Raw genomic sequence first — 19,873 nt, forward strand, 5'->3', positions numbered from 1 at the left:
TTAGGAAGGGAAATAGGCATGTAACTTCCATGAGGGCTGAATGACATGAATCCTAGAGAAAATAACCTTTAGATTATGAAAATACACAACAATTCACTTAGAGCTGCATATATAGCTTATTGAAAGGTTTATTTCAACTGAGGAATTAGGATTGTACTTTGTCTTCTTAGAATAATATATTCATTTATTAATTTAAAATATTTGAGCAGTTATAGCTCATGTACTAACGTATGCACTGGTTTTTAATACAGGGCACTGGATAAAATGTTTTTATAGGGATACACAAATTCCTTACCATCTTTTCTTCTTGCCAAGAAAAAAAAATCCCAAGAAATAGGCACAATGAATGGGATATTAGCAGTCTCTGTAACTTCAGAGACTGCTTTACACTGTCCTTGTGCTATAGAGAAGGGAACTAAACCCTTGGGTCACTGGAAGAGCACTGAATAAAGCATTTGTTGTCTTTAAGGCTACACTAAGTACATAACATCTTCCTGTTTCCTCAGTGATATAGAATGGATAGGATAAGATATACTTAGTTTTATCAGTAGGTGTGGGCCTTCCCATTTATACACAGAAAATCTTATTTACAGAAAGTAAATTTAATATATTATCTATGGAAAACACTATAAATAAGTTACAATTTCTTTGTTCCATAATATTTTGCTCAAGTATACACCATTTAGTTCTCAAAGGACAAATCTGTAAAGTATTGGGAAAGACTGGCCTTATTAATGTCCTTTGGGGTAAATTTTTAGTAGTTAAATGTTTGAGTTAAATTAAAACAGGGAAAAATGTTTGCAGATTCTGTAACTGACAAGAGGAATACTGTTCATTTGCCCAATGACAGATATGACATGTTTCAGAAAGTAATTTTGTTCTTTATGGATCTCTAAGATAGTGCCCTTTGGTAGCCATATTAGTATACACACTAAGAGAAGAATCAGTGAAAAGAAAAAGAATTCAACTCAAAGCAATTAACATGTTTAGGTGATTTAGTTTTCTAAGAATCAAATTATTACACATGCGTAAACAGTGAAGCTTCATTTCTTAAAAAAATATAGTTTATTCATTTACTATGGCTCAGAAAAAAAGTATCACAGTTTTTATTATGAAATGTTTATCCATATCTATAGCTTTAGCTGAATACATGCAACTAAAATAAAGGGCGTTCTACTCATTTGCATATTTCCAGTAAAGACAGAAAACTTAGAAAGCAAAGTCATTAAAATTTTTAAGAAGAGGATTAATTTAACATATGCTTATTTTAATATACAATTGACAAAATATTACTAGTAAATATGTATTTATATCACAGAATTAGAATTAAAAAGTTATATAGTTAAACAGAAATACCTAACATTTGTGAAAAAAGGAAGTCTTATGATACTATACATTGAAAATCCTAAAGACTCTACCAAAAAATCTACTGGAAGTGATAAATAAATTCACTAAAGTTGCAGGATAAGAACTTAACATACAGAAATCTGTTGCATTTCAATACATTAATAATGGAGTGGCAGAAAGAAATTAAGAAAACAATTCCATCTAGAATTGCACCAAAAAGAATACTTAAGAATATATTTAACTAAGAGGGGATAGACTTGTACTCTGAAAACTATAAAACATTGATGAAAGAAATCAAAGATGACACAAATGCAAAGATATTCCACGCTCATGGATTGAAAGAATACTGTTAAAATATCCATGCTATCCAAAGCAACCTACATATTCAATGTAATCCCTATCAAAATACCAACAGTATTTTTCACAGAACTAGAATAATACCAAAATTTGTGTGAAACCACAAAGACCTCGAATAGCCAAAGCAATCTTGAGAAAGAGGAACAAAGTAAGAGGCATAATAATTCCAGATTTCGATATACATTACAAAGCTGTAGTAATCAAAACAGCATGGTACTAGAACAAAAATAGACACATGGGTCAGTGGAAAAGAGTAGAGAACCCAGAAATAAACCCACAGTTATATGGTCAATTAATCTATGACAAAGGAGGCAAGAATTTACAATAGGAAAAATATATTCTCTTCAATAAATGGTGCTGGGACAATTGAACAGCAACATGGAAAAGAATGAAACTAGAACACTTAAAAACACCATACACAACAGTAAACTCAACGTGGCTTAAAGATCTAAAGGTGAGACCTGAAACCATAAAAATCCTAAAAAAGAACACAGGCAGCAATTTCTCTGACATCAACTGTAGCAACATTTTTCTAGAAGTGTCCTTTAAAGCAAGGGAAATAAAAGCAAAAATAAACTATTGGGACTACATAAAAATAAAAAGCTTCTGCACAAAAGGAAACAACCAACAAAACAAAAAGGCAATCTACTGGATGGAAATGATACTGCTCACAAATGATATATCCAGTAAGGGGTTAATATCTAAAATATATAATTTATACAACACAATCCAATTAAAAAACAAATGGGCAGAGGACCTGAATAGACATTTTTCCAAAGAAGATATACAGATGGCCAACAGACACACGAAAAGATACTCATTATCAGCAATCATCAAGGAAATGCAAACCAGACCCACAGTAAGCTTTCACATGACAACTGTCAGATTGGCTAAATTCAAAAAGATCAGAAATAGCAAGTTCTGGCAAGGACGTGGAGAAAAAGGAACCCTCGTACACTGCTGGGGGGAATGCAAATTGGGCAGCCACTGTGGAAAACATTACAAAGCTTCCTCAAAAAATTAAAAATAGAAATATCACATTACCCAGTAACTCCACTACTATTTACCTAAAGAAAACAAAAACCCTAATTCAAAAAAAAAAAAAAATTACACACATCCTTATGTTTATTGCAGCATCATTTACAATAGCCAAGATATGGAAGCAACCTAAGTGCCCATTGATAGATGATTGGAATATTATTCAGCAATAAAAAGGAGGAGATCTTGAAAAAAAAAATAGGGGATCTTGCCATTTGCAACAGAGAGAGATCTAGAGAGTATTATGTTAAGTGAAATAATTCAGACTGAGAAAGACAAATACCATATGATTTCACCCTTACAGAGTGAAAAACCATAAGAAAATAAACATAAAACAGAAAATAAAATCAGACCTTTGAATACATAGGACAAACATGGTTGCCAATGGGGAACGAGGTGGAGAGAGAGGCAAAATGGGTGAAGGGGAGTGGGATATAGAGGCTTCCAGTTATGAAATGAGTAAGTCATGGGAATAAAAGGCCCAGCATAGGGAACACAGTCAATGATACTGTAATAGTGCTGTATGGTTAGAGATGGTAGCTACATTTGTGGTGACATAGAATAGTATATAGAGAAGTTGAATCCTTATGTTGAACACCTGAAACTAATGTAACATTGTATGCCAACTATACTCAATTTTTTTTAAATAAAATAAAAATTAAAAAAGAAAAAAAGAAAAAGGAGGTCTTGCCCTTTACTGCAGTGACATTACTTTGGGGAACTTAAGAAAATAATTAAATATATAAAATGTATTTGACATATAATTAAGAAAAAAATCAGAGTGTAAAATATATAGTCATTATCGTTTCAACTATATTAAAAAACAGTGGGAGAAACACATGAATATATCCAAAAGAATTATGTTGGGGTAGTGGGATAATGGGCGACACAGTTTTTTCCTCTTCTGCCACTACATTACTTTTATTTAAAAGAAAGATTCAAAAATCTAGTCTAAGATAAAGTTTACCTAATACTTAGTCAAGATAATAACTTTATGTAAAAAGTACCTCTACAACATATGCAAATAGCAAGACTCCTTTAAGAAGCAGAATTTGCTGTGATGTAATGGCAATTGTGTCCATAAAGTTTCAAGGATGAATTGAAATGTTATTCATTCAACTTTAAGTTCAATTACATCAGATGGATGACATTAAACTTGCCAAGTGTCTGCCTTTTGCAACATACTGGAGATAACTCAAACAAATTATGTAGCCAATCTTGGGCAATATAACAGGCATAGTGTCATCTTTTCAGCAGCTTGACTATTTTTGCTAAAAAAAATATGCCTATTGTGACAAAGTTCACGATAGGAAAAAATACATACTCTCATCCATAGAAATGTATATAATGGGGGCGCCTGGGTGGCAGAGCGGTTAAGCACCTGCCTTTGGCTCAGGGCGTGATCCCGGCGTTATGGGATCGAGCCCCACATCAGGCTCTTCAGCTATGAGCCTGCTTCTTCCTCTCCCGCTCCCCCTGCTTGTGTTCCCTCTCTCGCTGGCTGTCTCTATCTCTGTCAAATAAATAAATAAAATCTTTAAAAAAAATGTATATAATGATGTGGTTTCTTTAAATGATGGATTGTATGTAACAAGATAGGCTATGTAGTTCAAGACCTCAGCGTACAAAATGACAGAACTATGAAGAGTGCCTATTTTAACTGAAAAGGTCAGATTAGCTAGGAAGTAAAAATCAATAAGCAAATTATTTTTGGTTGATTCCATCCAAACTCCCCTCTTCCAAAATTTGTCATCTCTTTGCATGTTCAGCCTGAAGCAGTCTTTTTTTTTAACTTTTTATTATGTTATGTTATTCACCATACAGTACATCGTTAGTTTTTGATGTAGTGTTCCATGATTCATTGTTTGTGTATAACACCCAGTGCTCCATGTAATATGTGCCCTCCTTAATACCCATCACCGGCCTAGCCCATCCCCCCAACCCTCTCCCCTCTGAAACCCTCAGTTTGTTTCCCAGAGTCCATAGTCTCTCGTGGTTCATTCCCCTTTCTGTTTACCCCCCGTTCATTCTTCCCTTCCTTCTTCTACCGATCTCCCTGCTATTCCTTATGTTCCACAAATGAGTGAAACCATGTGATAGAAGTCAGCCTTAAGCAAAGGCAGGAACATAAAGCATCCCTGTCTCTCTTCTGCTGCTCCTTAGGTGAGAGGAAAGTTCATTAATTTGTGCTAAACCTTAGTTTCCCTGTTTGCAGTGCATGGAGAATGACAATAAAACCCACATAATTCACAGAGTAGTTGGGAATTATTAATGGAATACAGGGTGAATAAATGAATAAAAACTAAAATAAACGGAACAATGAGAGGAGGAGCTTCTGTGGATAAGACATCTACGATGTTGATGTTAGATGTGTTTTGCACTGCTGCATTTCTTATTAAAATTCCCATCACTTTAGGGGCGCCTGGGTGGCATAGCGGTTAAGCATCTGCCTTCGGCTCAGGGCGTGATCCCGGCGTTCCGGGATCGAGCCCCGCATCAGGCTCCTCTGCTATGAGCCTGCTTCTTCCTCTCCCACTCCCCCTGCTTGTGTTCCCTCTCTCGCTGGCTGTCTCTGTCGAATAAATAAATAATAAAATCTTTAAAAAAAAAAAAATTCCCATCACTTTAGTAGTTATTTACTGTTGGTTGCTACCAAACCAGGTTGTTCCCAGATCAAGGACAATTGACCAAAAATATGCAATTGGAAGAAAAGGAAGGGTAGCTACAGCAGCCTTAAACCCTGGGAGCCTTTAAATACTGAAGTAAGCTACCCTTGGCCAGCTACTGAATGAACAAAGAGTTGCAGAATGCACTGGGAACTGAGAATTTAATAAAAGGAGAACTGGCTATTGTGTCTGGGGAATTGTAAGAACTTTAAGGGGTTCCCATTCCAAAACAACCCAGTTCCATGAACTTCAATAGCTCAGAGAACCCTGGCTTGGCATGGTCTCTGTTTTCTTTTTTCCTCTCAGCCTGACATCCCACCAGTGTGTGCATGCCACAGTGAGAAATCATCAGATTTAAGGAACATTATAGTGGCGTACTTTGTGCTTCTCCATAGCAAACGTATTCAAATTTATTTCACATATGCATAGATTTTTTAAATGACATCTTGTAGTTCTGTAACTTTGAGCAATGTATTTATCATCTTTAAGCCTCAGCTTCAAATATATATATATTAAAAAAAAAAAGAAAAGACGTAACTGAGTGCGATGTGAGATACATAAGCAAGTTACCTAGCATAATACTGACACGTGACATGGATGCTCATTTGCCTTATACTTCTCAGTCTTCAGTACTTTCACAAATATAGGTCATAAATATGTTTGTCATTTAAAATTTTTACTCTTCCATTTATACTTAAGTCTTCTGCAGTTCTTTTTCCACTATCTTAACTTTCTACCCATACCTAGTTTCTTTTGCTAATTGTTCACATTACAGACCATTTTTTTTTCTAAAAAATTAGCTTAAGACAACCATCTAATTGTACTATTTTGTCAAAAGGTTTTCTTGTGAAAATGAGAAACAGACTACATAAGAATGACTTAAATTTGTGAAAAATTTTTCGTTTTCCTGAATGTAGTTTTTTGGTTTGATTTTTAGGATATCTTAATTTTTTTATAAATGATTTTATGACTTCATTAGAGAGAGAGAGAGAGAGAGAGAGAGAGAGAGAGAGAACACGTGTATGCAAGTGGGGCAGGGAGAGGAAGAAGCAGACTCCACACTGAACGTGGAGCCCCACACAGGGCTTGATCCCATGACCCCAAGACCATGATCCAAGCTGAAACCAAGGGTCCACACTCACCCAACTGAACCACCCAGGCACCCCTAGAATATTTTAGATTATAATTTTGCTTTTGTCCTTTCCTTATGCTTCTATAATTTCAGTTTCTAGTCTTCAGATATTTTAATAGTTCTATCTTCCTCTGCCGTTTTATCTCCATTGTTTACTGTGGCACCCATCTCGTATTTCAATTCCCTGTTTCGTTTCCACCACTGGCTTGTTTGCTCCCTAGAACTGCCTCCATTAAATTATACAATTAAACCCAACACTACTCCTTCCCCCATTATCTTCCTCTATTTTCTAAAGGTTTCCTTAACAAATGTTGTAACAGGAACTGGCGTATAAATTTTATTCATTTCTTTAAACATTTATTGAATGCCCGCTTGGCTGGATGCTGACACAGAAGGATGACAAGGCCCCATCGCTAAAGTGCTCATCAATGAGAGAGGAAAAGATGCCAAGTCAAGGTAAAGCCACATTTGAATGGGATAGGGCAACACACAGGAAGTACACTTAAGCTCAAGCTTCTTGTTGCAACGATGCCAGTTTTAATTTTGAATTGACGGCATTCAAGGCAGGCTGCCCCAGAATGTGTCGCTTTGGCATGTGGACTGTTTGAGGGGAAGGAAATCAAGGCCTAACAGTCATGAAGAGCTTTTTACCTCTTCTTTAACTATCTGAAAGAATTTAGATGGAAAGCCTCTACCAGGAAGAAAGCCAGTACTAAAGATAATTATAGGTTATCTCTCTCTATAATTTTATATAGATAAAAAAAGACTTTTCTGCATGACATGACAAACATTTGTTTACCAAACATTTGCTCTTGGGGCACCTGGGCGGCTCAATCAGTTAAGTGTCCGCCTTCAGCTCGGGTCATAATCCCGAGGTCCTGAGATGGAGGTCCGCATCAGCCTCCCTGCTCAGCAAAGAGTCTGCTTCTCCCTCTGCCTCTCCCCTTGGCTTGTGCTCTCTCTCTCACTCTCTTTCTCAAATAAATAAATAAATAAATAAATAAATAAATAATCTTTAAAAAAATTTTTGCTCTTATATTCCTGTGACTGGTCTTTCAATCCTTTGAAGCCCTAGACCCCTGCCCCCTTTTCATTAGCTCCTCATGGCATGTAAGCCTCTACTGCAGGCCTTTGAGTCTCTAGTGTCTATGTAAGGCTCCCGAACACAGGAAATTGAATTTGCTTATTAATCTGTTTTATGTCAATTTAATTATTACGCCAAAGAACCTAGAAGTGAAGAAGATAAATGTTTTTTCTTCCCTATAGAATCCTCCTTTGTATTCCTTACAGAACTTAAAATAGTCTTAGTTATAGCTCAAATAGTTGGAAAGTGAGATGGTGCTAAATTATTAAAAAACATGTCTAGCCCAATCATTCATGTTTTGTTCATCAAATGAGTAAAATAATTGTCAGATGATATCAGATAGTTGCTGGTGTGTGTTTGGATTACTGGGTTTCCTCACTTCTGACAATTCCCTCAGTCTGTATTTGACTGATTTTGGTAGATTTATTGGCAATATGAAATACATGTGTGAATATGGAGATACTGTATTCACATGCAGAGGGTAGACATAGAGATATTTAAGATCTTTAAGATTAAAAAACATTTATTTTCTTAGCTTTTAGGTAAAATACATTTTTCTCTTAATCTCATCACTCTGATAATGATAAATCATGATTTTACAAGTGCTTTTTAAAAATGGACTTCTATAGTGCCCTCACTCAGCTCCAAGATGTATCCGTGAAAAAGGACATGGTAACAGAAATGACATTAAATGTGCCTGTGGTGTCCTAAGCCCCAAGGAAAGCCACTATATTTATCTCTAAGGCTGTGAGAAGTTGCTGCAGGTGACTGCTCTAATATAATTTTTCCTGTTTTGTATCATACAATCGGCTGCCCTGACCACCCAAGCCTGACTGGTACTATCAGGCTAATCAATCAATAAACAAGAATTATTGTTTTTATTATGATATTGACCTATAGCAAAGGAGAACTATGGTATCTTATTGTATAAAACTAGCCCCACTGCTTTGTAATTTATAAATTTTGATGTATTACAAGAAAAATATATGTTCATGGAGTCAGGCTGACTTTGCTGCAAATCCTAACTCTATCACTTATTATGCGGACTTGAACAAATCCGTTAATTCCTCTGAATATCTGCTTGATTATAGATGAACCGGAAGTAATACATACTTCGATTTTATTGTAAAAAGTCAAGACAATAATAAACCAAAAGCATTCACCAGAGCACTTGCCAAAGAATAAGAGCTCAGTAAATAATGGCTGTTATTAAAAGGAACTGTTTATTCCTGTCTCCTCATTTGAATATTGGCTCCTTAACAGGGACTACTCCACTTCATCTTGTTAAGACTTGCTGCAAAGTCCCTAGCTCAGCCTGGCTTTCAAAAATTTAAAGATAATCTATTGTGAGGTAGAACACTATGTTACAATGTTTTATATTCATATTTATATGCCTATCTACACACATACATGTAAACGTGTACACACAATATATATATAGTCTCCTTTTGCATGTTAACTCCCCCAGCAATTCACAATGTGTATCCCCGCCAACCTCCACCTCCTGTCCCCCTAAATCCTAAATCTTTTCCTTAATTCTAACTCTTCGGCTATCTTTATGTCCTGCTGATTACTTAAATAGTTTTCTTTGGTAGGTTATTCTATGCACTGAAATCTTGATTGGTAGAATAAAAGAAATAAGAATGCAGAGAAACCACTAAATTTTATGACATACCTTATAAACGAAAAATACATAAAATACCCAACTTTATAGATGAATTAATTTCTGCTACATGCCTAATTTGGCCATAGTATGGTTGCCTGCTGCTTTTAAAGCATATTTATGTCTTAAAGGTATAAAACGCCTTTTTACTAGCATTTAAATTATAGCACAATTATTTCCCTATATCCATGCCATACTACAGTATGACAACACGTCATGATAAAAACTTAAACAAATATGTACTATTGCCAAGGCAAGTGCAGCAGAATATTAAAGATTGTATCTTTTTGTCAGCTCTTCATCAGGGTACTGGAGTGTGTAAGGAACTGGAGTCTAATCCCCATTATGTATCATAGGATATTGCCTCATTCGCACTGTACATCTGTCTCACAGACCTGAGGAAGAATGTAATTACTGCTGCGATAAGCCTTTTCTGGATAGATGCAATTAATTCACCGGAAAAAAAAAAAAAAAAAAAAGAAAGAAAGTACCCTGACACTTTAATAATGTTTAAGTATACCTAATCTATTTCTTTTCTGTTCCTAATGTTTCCTAAATATGAGAAAGAAAGAGGATCTGAAAGTACTTACAGCTGTCTGTTCTTATGTAAATCATCCCGGGCCTGTAATATTCTATCTTAAAATGACTGGTATGAAATAATACCCTAAGTTATAATAGAATGTAGAGCAAGTGGGGAATTACTTTTAAGATGGATTCAGGATATCATTTTCATGCAAAAAGAATGTTTCTCTTATCAAGCAGGAATTATTCTGTTATTAAAGCTTCAAGGACATACAATTTTATTCAATTTGAATCCTGAATATATTTTAAACCAAATCAAAATTATTCTCTTCAGATTCTTGATAAAGTGCTATTTAGCCGTATGTATTTCTTAGAGTCCTATTTTTAGCTCCCCCTTTATTATGCATAGTAACCTGATTATACATGATGCTTTACTTTCAGTTCTTCAATTGCCTTCAGTTTTTCAAAATTCATCAGTTCTACAAGTGCCTTTTATGTAGCTCCATACTTCGCTATTCAAATATTAACAAATGAGCTGAGAGCTTAGTTTACATTTAAATAAAGTAAATGGGATTTTAAGAGGCTGGAGAAAAAGGATTGTTTATATGTTTACTTGCATTCAAGTAAGAATTTTCAATATTTGCTTTCAGTGAGAAAAAAGGTTTAATAACACACAAAGATTATTTATTTATTTATTTATTTATTTATTTATTTAAACTTCTCTTACGTTATCTGGTTTTCAAGTTAGTCTTTACATGACAGGAGGAAGAAGTGTGCAAAACTCAAGTTATGTACCTACCTAGATATTGGATACCTAGAACAGAAATCATTTTTAAAACCCCATTTCTAGAAGAAAAACTTACTTTAAATAATCATGACATAAAATGAGATTTAGTGATGGCCAGAAAAGGAACACAGATAATTAAAAGGTTATCGTACTCATCTTTGTAAATGTGATCATGCTGAGAAGTAATAAGTTTTAGTAAACATAGTATTTAAGATTCTGCAAAAGATATAATTTCAGCAATTATTAAATCATGCCTCGATGCAACTTTTTCAGTTAGGGCATTAGTTTTAAGACATTAAAATGAAACATACAATTTAAAATTAAGAAGTTCAGAATTGGCTATTAAATTCAGTAAAATGTATGAACTAAAATTTAAGTATCCCCCCCCACAACGTATATCTTGCATTTCTTACTCTGTTCACATCTTAAATAAAAGTACTCCTAATGGTTACATCAAATGACAGAACTGAAATAACTCAAGATTCATTCTTTCATCTTTACAATAACTATGCTTTCATTTTGTATTTTGAATTTATTGAATACGTTAATATGTAGTACTACAGGGGCTAGAAACACAAAGTGAATTTAAAGCTTGCTAGATGATTCTCAACTGTTAGTCCCTGTACAGAGTTCTCAACTGGAACTTCTCCAAATTAACCTTCATTTAAAAGTACAATGTTCACTAAGAGATGAGTAATAATGTGCTAACTGAAATTTTAAAGTGTGTAAAATATAAACATCATAACCTGAAGTTACTAAATTAGGATTCAGACCCACAGGAAAACAAAACAATGCATCTTTCAGGGAGGAGTTTTACAAGGAACACTTTCCGAATTGCTAACCTATGGGAAATGCAGATGGCTTTTAGTCGTTTTATTATTTTTTTAAACGCTTCACAGTCAGTGCTTCTCCTTACTCTTTAGCTTAGAAACATGTGGTGACTAAGGTAACAAACAGCTTTCACTACATTCTGACAAGTATCAACGTTATGTGGTAAACAGACTATGAAGGCAAACATAGGAAGTATTTTTATTTGGCCTTACTTTGGTTTTAATGAGGGATGTTTTAAAGTATACTTATTTTCAGACAGCGCGTAAGCTTTTTGGCTGAAATCTTATTTTTGGGTTATTCATTTAAAGTGATCTTTTAAGTAGAAATATGCTTTTAAAGAAATACACTGTATATGTTGTATCTGACGCTTTTTACTCAGATCAGCTATAAAATGAATGAGAGTTCCAAAGGGAAGAGTAAAATGGTAGAAATTATAAAGTTTAGAATCATAAATTACTGACAATTCACCTTTTCTAGAGTGATTATCCGTACACATTCATTTTTGACAAAGTAATAGGCATTTAAATTACTGGTAAAACAACAGTAAATACATGGCATGGTGTACTGATCCTAATTAGGGCAATTAGATTTTACTCTTTACAGATTTAGGTCCGACAAAGTTATTAAGTTAACTTCAACTTCTTTAAAAATATTTTGAATCAATCTATTAATAAATACCAAACCCACTTTCTTCAATTTCTGAAATCATATAGGGCACACTTTTCATCCACACTGTGACACCATTTATAAAATTTCTGAAGCCATTTACAAGATTAATTATCATTTACCAGAAAATACCTGTACACCCCCTCCCCGCCAAAACACAAGGCTACACACTTCACCACCAATGTTTATGATAAATCTCTCAGATTTATTTTAGGAACAAGAAGGCAATATTTACAATGTCCCTCAGTTTTATACTAGCAATAAAATTACATTGCAATCTTCAACGTGACCTTCACTTAACAGCTGAGAAAAAAGAATCAAACTTTCTCATAAGTGGGAAAAATATTTCTCTGCTTTATGTCATGAATAGTCAAAGTTAAACAAAGTTAAAAATAATTTGTTTTAAGTCACTTTTATATTGATTCTGATTGACCATTCTTACTTTGATCCATTACGTTTAGATTTTTGGTCTAAATCTATACCAATGCATTAAATATCTTGAAGTAAATTCATGAAATCCCTAAATCTTTGTGCTGGTGGGGGAGTTCTATTTCTAATACTCAAAAAGTTAAATATATTCTACATACACAAGAAGCAAAAACTTATATTTAAATATATATCCAAATATTATTAATTATTAAAAAGAAAAGACTTCCTATCATTTCTGACTCTCAAAGTTGGTTCTTTTCCATGCCTTCATCTAATATCCTTATTAACAAGATGTTGAGTAATTCTCAGTGAAGTCCATGTCAGTTTTTCCTCGCCTTTCCTACTCTGAACCAGTAACTCCTAGCAGTCTTTAGCAATAATGTGGTCCAGGTGTTTGGTTTGATTTTTATTCTCAGGTGTGACTTTGTCAATTAGAATCTTACAGAGAACTGTGATATGCAAAAACAGTAAAATCATAACCACTATTGTTAAGGTGTTGGAGTGAAGGGGTACAAATCTGTAAGACCTCTGATACCCTTACTTCCCTTACAGACTAAAGGATCATGTCCCCCTTCCCCCCCCCCAAATTCACCTTGAAATCCTAACCCCCTGATGTGAGGTATTTGGGGGTGGGGATTTGGGGAGGTGATTAGGATCAGATGAGGTCATAAATGTAGGGCCTTATGGTGGGATTAGTGCCCTTCTGAGAAGAGTAAGAGACAAAAGCACCCCCCTCCCACCATGCGGGTTAGGTCTTCAACATATTAACTTTTGGGAGGATACAATTTAATCCATAGCAATATCCTTCATATTTCAAGGTAAGTGGTGTTTTGTATGGCAGCCTAGCAGCCTAAAATACCATGCAAAGAACTATTTAGGTCATAGAAAAAGGGGAAGCCCATCTATTCTACAGAACTTTTCTTTTTACTACATTCAAACTGGGTATCAACAGATGGACACTCATCCTGCAACATACAATTTTATTGGGGACTAAAATCTAATACCCCTAAAGCAATGGTTCTCAACTGGGGGAAATGTTGCCCTGTGACTACCTGGCATTGTGTGGAAGGTACTACTGGAGAGCGGACAGAGGGCAGAGATACTGCTGTACATCCTGCAGTGCACAGAACTTACAAGGAACAATAACCTGGTCCCAAATGTCAGGAGTGCTGCTGTGGAAAACCCTGTCCTAAAGTAACAACCCAAAACTTGCATTTAAAAACCTCTCTTTTGCACCAACCCCACAGTGCCCCAACTAACGTCTTAATACTCCTGAAACTACCAAAGTGAGGCTGAATAAGAAAACAATCATACAAAAAATAAGTTTATTATTAAGTTGGAAATAAATCCTTTCTTGATATAATTATATCTAAGTTTGTTATGAAATATATAAAATTCTTGAAGCAGTGGTCAAGAAATAAAAAATGCAAGATAATAAAATTACAGATCTATTATAAAGTATTATAACAGGGTACAACTAAACTAGTTTCTAAAATGTTTTAACATTTTCAAATTTAGGTAGGTTATGTATAAAGGTGAAGCTTAACGTCTACCTTGTCAAAATGTCACAAGTTATTTGTTATCAGGATCAAAAGTGCTACGACTTAATTTTTAATGGATCCAAGTGGGTTCTATTGCTTTTATGGGGTTGTTGTACCCCGCCTATATGCTCCAAATCCAGTTTTAATGATGCCTTTTTCTTTTTAGCAACATCTCTTCTCCCTTAAATCTCCAAATCACTTACACACTTTCTTCTTTAGCTATAATCCTCTTAATAAATATAAATATAATCTTCTATGAAACCAACTTTGTTTTCAAAAGTTAACATATTCCTGTTTCAATGTCCAAGATGATTATGCAAACTACATAGCACAAAAATGGAAATACCTTGATTGTTACCTGGGAAATTTCAGAGGCTGGTCATTTTGGGTCATTCAAGTTAAAAAGAAAAATAATAAAACAAAAACAAACAAAACCCTTGAATGTCATTTTACTAAATCAGCCAAAGGAAGACTTTCTTTCTTGGAGGAGGGGTGCTAAACTGCTTTAAGATCAGAACTATGTAATACTGGCTTTCAAAGTAATCATTTTCTTTCTAATTTTATTCAACAAATGAAGGTCTGATGTCTTATATGTGCTATGTTTTAAATCTGACACAACTAATGTTGGGGGGGAATGAATACTTCTTTCTGAGTTAATCCTCAAAAAATAAGCATTCTCTGACAAAGTCAATGGTAGGTTTTCTGTTGTGTTAAAACTGGTATTTTATGCATCCTTCGATATTAATACTACGTGATTTTAATTCAACTCAGATTTTTTGTCTGCCACATAAACAAAGCTTGATCCCATATCTATAGAGTTATATTAATTATAGAAATGTTCTCCTAGTGTAATAAATAAAATTTATAATAAATCAATTACTTATTCACAGAAACTTATTCCCAGTAATGTAAGATACGTTCCTTTTGTCTGTAGTTCTATTACTATTTTAAATACTGGTTTATAGGTTTTCTAAAGCAACAATAATATGCTCATGAAGCCATTAATCAGCAACAATGCAGTCATAACAGAGTCTAAATAAAGGTCAAATTTCAGTAAAAACATTGTCCATTGCCAAGAACCAATAAAATATGCTCTAAATTTGTCTGCTCTCTCACTAATATGTTAAGAATTCTCAGAAGCTCGATGGTCTATAAAATTTGTTCTGTCATTTAATTTTATCAAATAATTTATGTAATATATCATTGTTAATGTAGCCAACTCTGACATCATAAAGAACACTATTGACTAGGATTTGTTTTTTGATCTTGATAATGAGTCAGGCTCTCTTATTGTGTAATATTTCTTCATTTTATTGGTATTGTTAAGAACTCCTGATGAATTAAAACTCCTTTCTCATTCTTCTTTTTCATTCTTATTTTACAGATCATTTTTTATTAAACTCGGTAAGTTTTATTGCAAAATATTGTTGATATACAAGTTGAAAACACATACTTAGAAAAGTAATGCACACTGCTATTCTTGTTACCTACCAAATATGTTTTCAGGTTATAAAAGATTAACTTAAGACCTTTTTTTATGATGTCACATTTTAAAACACCTGAAAAATCAACTATAAACATTTAATATTTTGTGTAATTTTTATATAATATAGATATTACATAAATTAAAAATCTCATTGTTAACACATTTTTGGTAGCTTTGTGAAAATAAAAAATAAAGTAAAATCTGTTTTTGTTTAAGATTTTTGAGTACTTTGCTTCATATTATATGATTATATCTCTAGGTAGGGCAGTCTGAAGTTAAATCATACACTTTACAAAATAAAATATGGCCTTAGCCTTTATAATTTTTGATAAATACAACTAAAACATCTAACCTTGGTTTAATGATGTTTCCAGAATTATATAAAGTTCAATAAAGATTATAGACATTCTATTTTTCAGATTTTCAAATCATCATTGCTATAGGACTGTAAAATTGATAAGGAATCCGACTGAAGCACTAACAGTCTATAAATAATATTGCTGTTAATGAAGACGTTGTTGGAGGGTTTATAACAAATAACCTTGCAAGGAAAGTATACTTGTGGGCCAAGTATTTTTATCACTTACCAGCTCTTCCTGAAGTTGGGAAATGAGTTCATCCCGCTCTTTCAGCTGCAGCTTCAGCAGGGAGCATTCATCTTTCATTACATCCTATAAAAACATCAAAGAGACAGCATAAAAGGCTTAGCCCTTTCACTCTGCTCTTGATAAGGAAAGTCAGCTTCACACAGTGGGAGATAATTGCGTATGACTAATGAAACTGCAATTTTCTCTACAGTGTGATATTTTTCGTAATATATTCTAAGTTGCAAAATAAACAAGTTAACATATCTGAAGATATTATTCTATATAACATACACTCGTATGTTTTTTTAATCAGTGTTTTTCTTTGATATCCATGTATCCATTTTGTTGCCCATGACAGAAACTAGTGAATTATCCTAAATTCTTTCCGCCCGTTCTTGTGCATACATAGTGAGTAGAAAAATATTTATACTTTTAAAAAGGTACTTTTATCTACCATTTGTTCCCCTGCTATAATTAAATATGAATTTCCAAGCCACTTACCATGTTATAGTCTTTGTCTTTAATGACGTCTAATATTTGTCCGTTTTCCTGGAGCTCTATCTTTGGGCAATTTAATCTTCTCACTGGACAAGTACACTCAGCCACAGCCTCTGTGTACACAATACATCTACATCTAGGGCCTGTATTACTGTATGCTGGTGACTCTCAGATATAAATACTTAATCTAGACTCATCCATCTTCCAAGCTTCAACCCATAAATAAAACGACTTACTGAGCATATACTCACATTGTCCCATAGACATTCCAGGGCAACCTTCATCTCATCACTTCCCTCTACCTGAAAACTTCACTTCTACTTACTTTCTCACGTCTTCCTAGTTCCTAAAAATAACCAGGAAGCCATCCTATACTCTGCTTTTACTCACTCTGAACCAAATCTGATACCAAACTCTCTCTTCTCTGTTTCCTTGATATTTCTTGGACTCGCTCTTCTCTGTCATTAACTTACTCTACGTACTCGCTGCTTCTTTCCTGGCTTAATGCAGTAAGTTTCAAAACGGGTTTTCTATCACATTCCCAATCTGCCAGAGATATTTTCCTAAATGGGGATAAATTACATCCCTTCTTATTGAACAGCTAATCACCTCCTTTAGGAAAATAAAGAAGGCAACACTCTTTAGCATAGCATATAGTGCCTTTCATTATCTGCTACTGATTTCTGGAGCTTCTGAAGTTTTTCATTTCCAACTTTCTTACAACCTTCGCTCATTCCTATAGGACTGGAACACAAGCTGGTTTAGGTATCCTTGCTTTACACATACACAAGTCTGGATTATACAGTCTTCTACCCACAGCGCCCCTCTCTTCCCCACAATTTCTTGTGCTTTTAGAGGCATTTCAGACATTGCTCCTTATTCCACTAGAGATCTTCCCCTTGTTGGCTGAGTAAGATATCCCCTGAGAGTAAGGGTGTGCTCCAAAGCATCTAAATCATATGTCATTTCATGCCATCAATACTTCAGGTGTTGTTTGCTTATTCCCCAACCTCTTTGGGATTTTTTTCCCCTCCACTTCAGCAGACAGACTACTTAATTAGCACCAAACACTGTAACTGATGTGCATAAGCTCAAATCCACATTTCCCTCCCATAAAATTACCAAATAAGTAATAAAAACATTAGAATTCCCACTTTTTCTGAATCTGTTAACCTAACTGAACTCACTACACCAAACATGATTTGAATTTACTAATATCTTTCAGCTGTTTGCAACCAGCTTGACTGAGAGATGCTAATTATCTCTGTACCTTTCCTTTTGCAGCAGGCCTATTCCTTCCCTAATTGTATGTTTTCATGGCATTTACACTCATTGTTTTTAATATTTATTTTCATAGATTTTAAATATTAACGGCAAGAACGCTTAGCCTGCTCCACAATGTAAAGGAAAAAAAAAATAACAGAGATAGGTAAGAGAATAATCACGCTTCTTAGAATCAGAGGATCTAGGATCAAATTGTTGGGCTTCCGAATTAACTAGTCCTGTGGCTCTGTGCTAGTAACTTTTCTGTGGAAGTTGACGATAACAGCAGACCATAACTACCTCATGGCAAACACTGCATTGTACTAATACTTATATTCCTAAAGTCTTGCATAATATCTCACTTAAGAAAAATTAACTCTCCTCATAAAATAAAATGTCACAGGTGAGTTCTCCAGGAAACAAATACTGAGGTGGAGTTAAGGGTGCATTTGGTTTGTTAGAGAGTAAACCCATGTAAAAAGAAAAGAAAAATCAGACTCGGGTGGGGAGATAGTTGGACCAAGATTCATACCTGACAAATCTTTGATCAGCCAAATGAAGAGCTCCAGCGCCAAAAGCGCCCGTTGGAGGAATCACGTGTTTAAGGAAAGTGGGCAGGGTATTATATCACTCCCGTTCAGTCATTGACTGGGGGCTGTCTCCAGAAGAACTAGATCTCAGCTGCTGTTACTTATTGTCTCAGATCATCCACAAAGGAGACTGACTTCAGCTAGAAAGAAGAGGCAGGCCCTTAAGGCATGAGCTAACAGCAGGAGGCAATCAGCTAACCAGAGGACTGGCAGCTCTGCAGAAAGTCCTTTACTAAAAGAAGATCTGGGCATCTCTCTGAATCTACTACAATTGTTTTTTGTAGATTAATTATCAACAATATTTTTGTATATTAATTATTTTGTGGATTTTATTTATTTATTTATTTATCTATCTATCTATTTATTTATTTATTTATTTATTTATTTATTTATTTATTTATTTTTTAAAGATTTTATTTATTTAGGTGACAGAGAGACAGCCAGTGAGAGAGGGAACACAGCAGTCGAGTGAGAGAGGAAGAAGCAGGCTCCCAGCAGAGGAGCCCGATGTGGGACTTGATCCCGGAACGCCGGGATCACGCCCTGAGCCGAAGGCAGACGCTTTAACGACTGCACTACCCAGGCGCCCCTGTGGATTAATTTTAAATGTAAGATTCACCTATATTGTGACTAACAGGAATTGTAAAAAAAATAAAATTGGTTTTCCAAAAAATATGCTCACTTTATACAATTTGCTGATTTTGTTCCTGGGGAACTTTTTCAATAAGTTCATAATCTCACATTTTTAAATCAGATAGGTGATACCATATCATTTGCATTTGCTTATGGAATAACACATTAAATATTTATCATGTCATCAGAAGCCAATTTTTATAAAAGCCTTTATGATGACTGCACAAATGAATCTTAGTTATCTAGAATTTCATTTTTAGTTGTTATATATACATGTATCAATATTCACAGAAGTATTTGTCTAACACATAAAATCCCTTGAACAGCACTCTTAGCTGAAGACTAAGAGCAATATTCCCTCAATATTCTCACTATGTTTGCAAATTTCTAGGATTTACTTGGCAGGATGACCTATTGAGTTAGAACTCATATTGATGTGTAGAATTAACTGGATTTTAATATTCTTGACTTTTCAAATAAGATTATTCCATTAACAGGGCGCCTGGGCGGCTCAGTCATTTAAGCATCTGCCTTCAGCTGAGGTCATGATCCCAGGATCCTGGGATCCAGTTCCAAATCCATCGGGCTCCCTGCTCACTGGGGAGTCTGCTCCTTCCTCTCCCTCTGATCCTCCCCTCTGCTCGTGCCTGCTCTCTCTCTCTTTCTCTCAAATTAATATATAAAATCTTAAAAAAAAAAAAAAAGATTAGTCCATTAACCTGTAGGCTAATGTAACCAATTTAAGCTTGTGCT

The 19,873-nt window shown here is 34.6% G+C and overlaps 1 protein-coding gene across 3 annotated transcripts in view; it reads right to left on the reverse strand.

Moving 5' to 3' along the window:
- The window catches only part of CCSER1 (coiled-coil serine rich protein 1), a 1,291,424-nt gene that overhangs the window by 663,690 nt on the left and 607,861 nt on the right, over positions 1–19,873 (reverse strand). For all 3 annotated transcript variants that reach the window (XM_045791946.2, XM_045791951.2, XM_045791957.2), the window contains one exon: positions 16,137–16,220. In XM_045791946.2, coding sequence (XP_045647902.1) covers positions 16,137–16,220 — 84 coding nt within the window. The remainder of the gene's footprint in view (positions 1–16,136; positions 16,221–19,873) is intronic.

This window comes from Ursus americanus, chromosome 8, assembly GCF_024610735.1.
Source record: "Ursus americanus isolate L20-20 chromosome 8, mUrsAme1.1.p, whole genome shotgun sequence".
In the NCBI taxonomy this organism is placed as follows: domain Eukaryota; kingdom Metazoa; phylum Chordata; class Mammalia; order Carnivora; family Ursidae; genus Ursus; species Ursus americanus.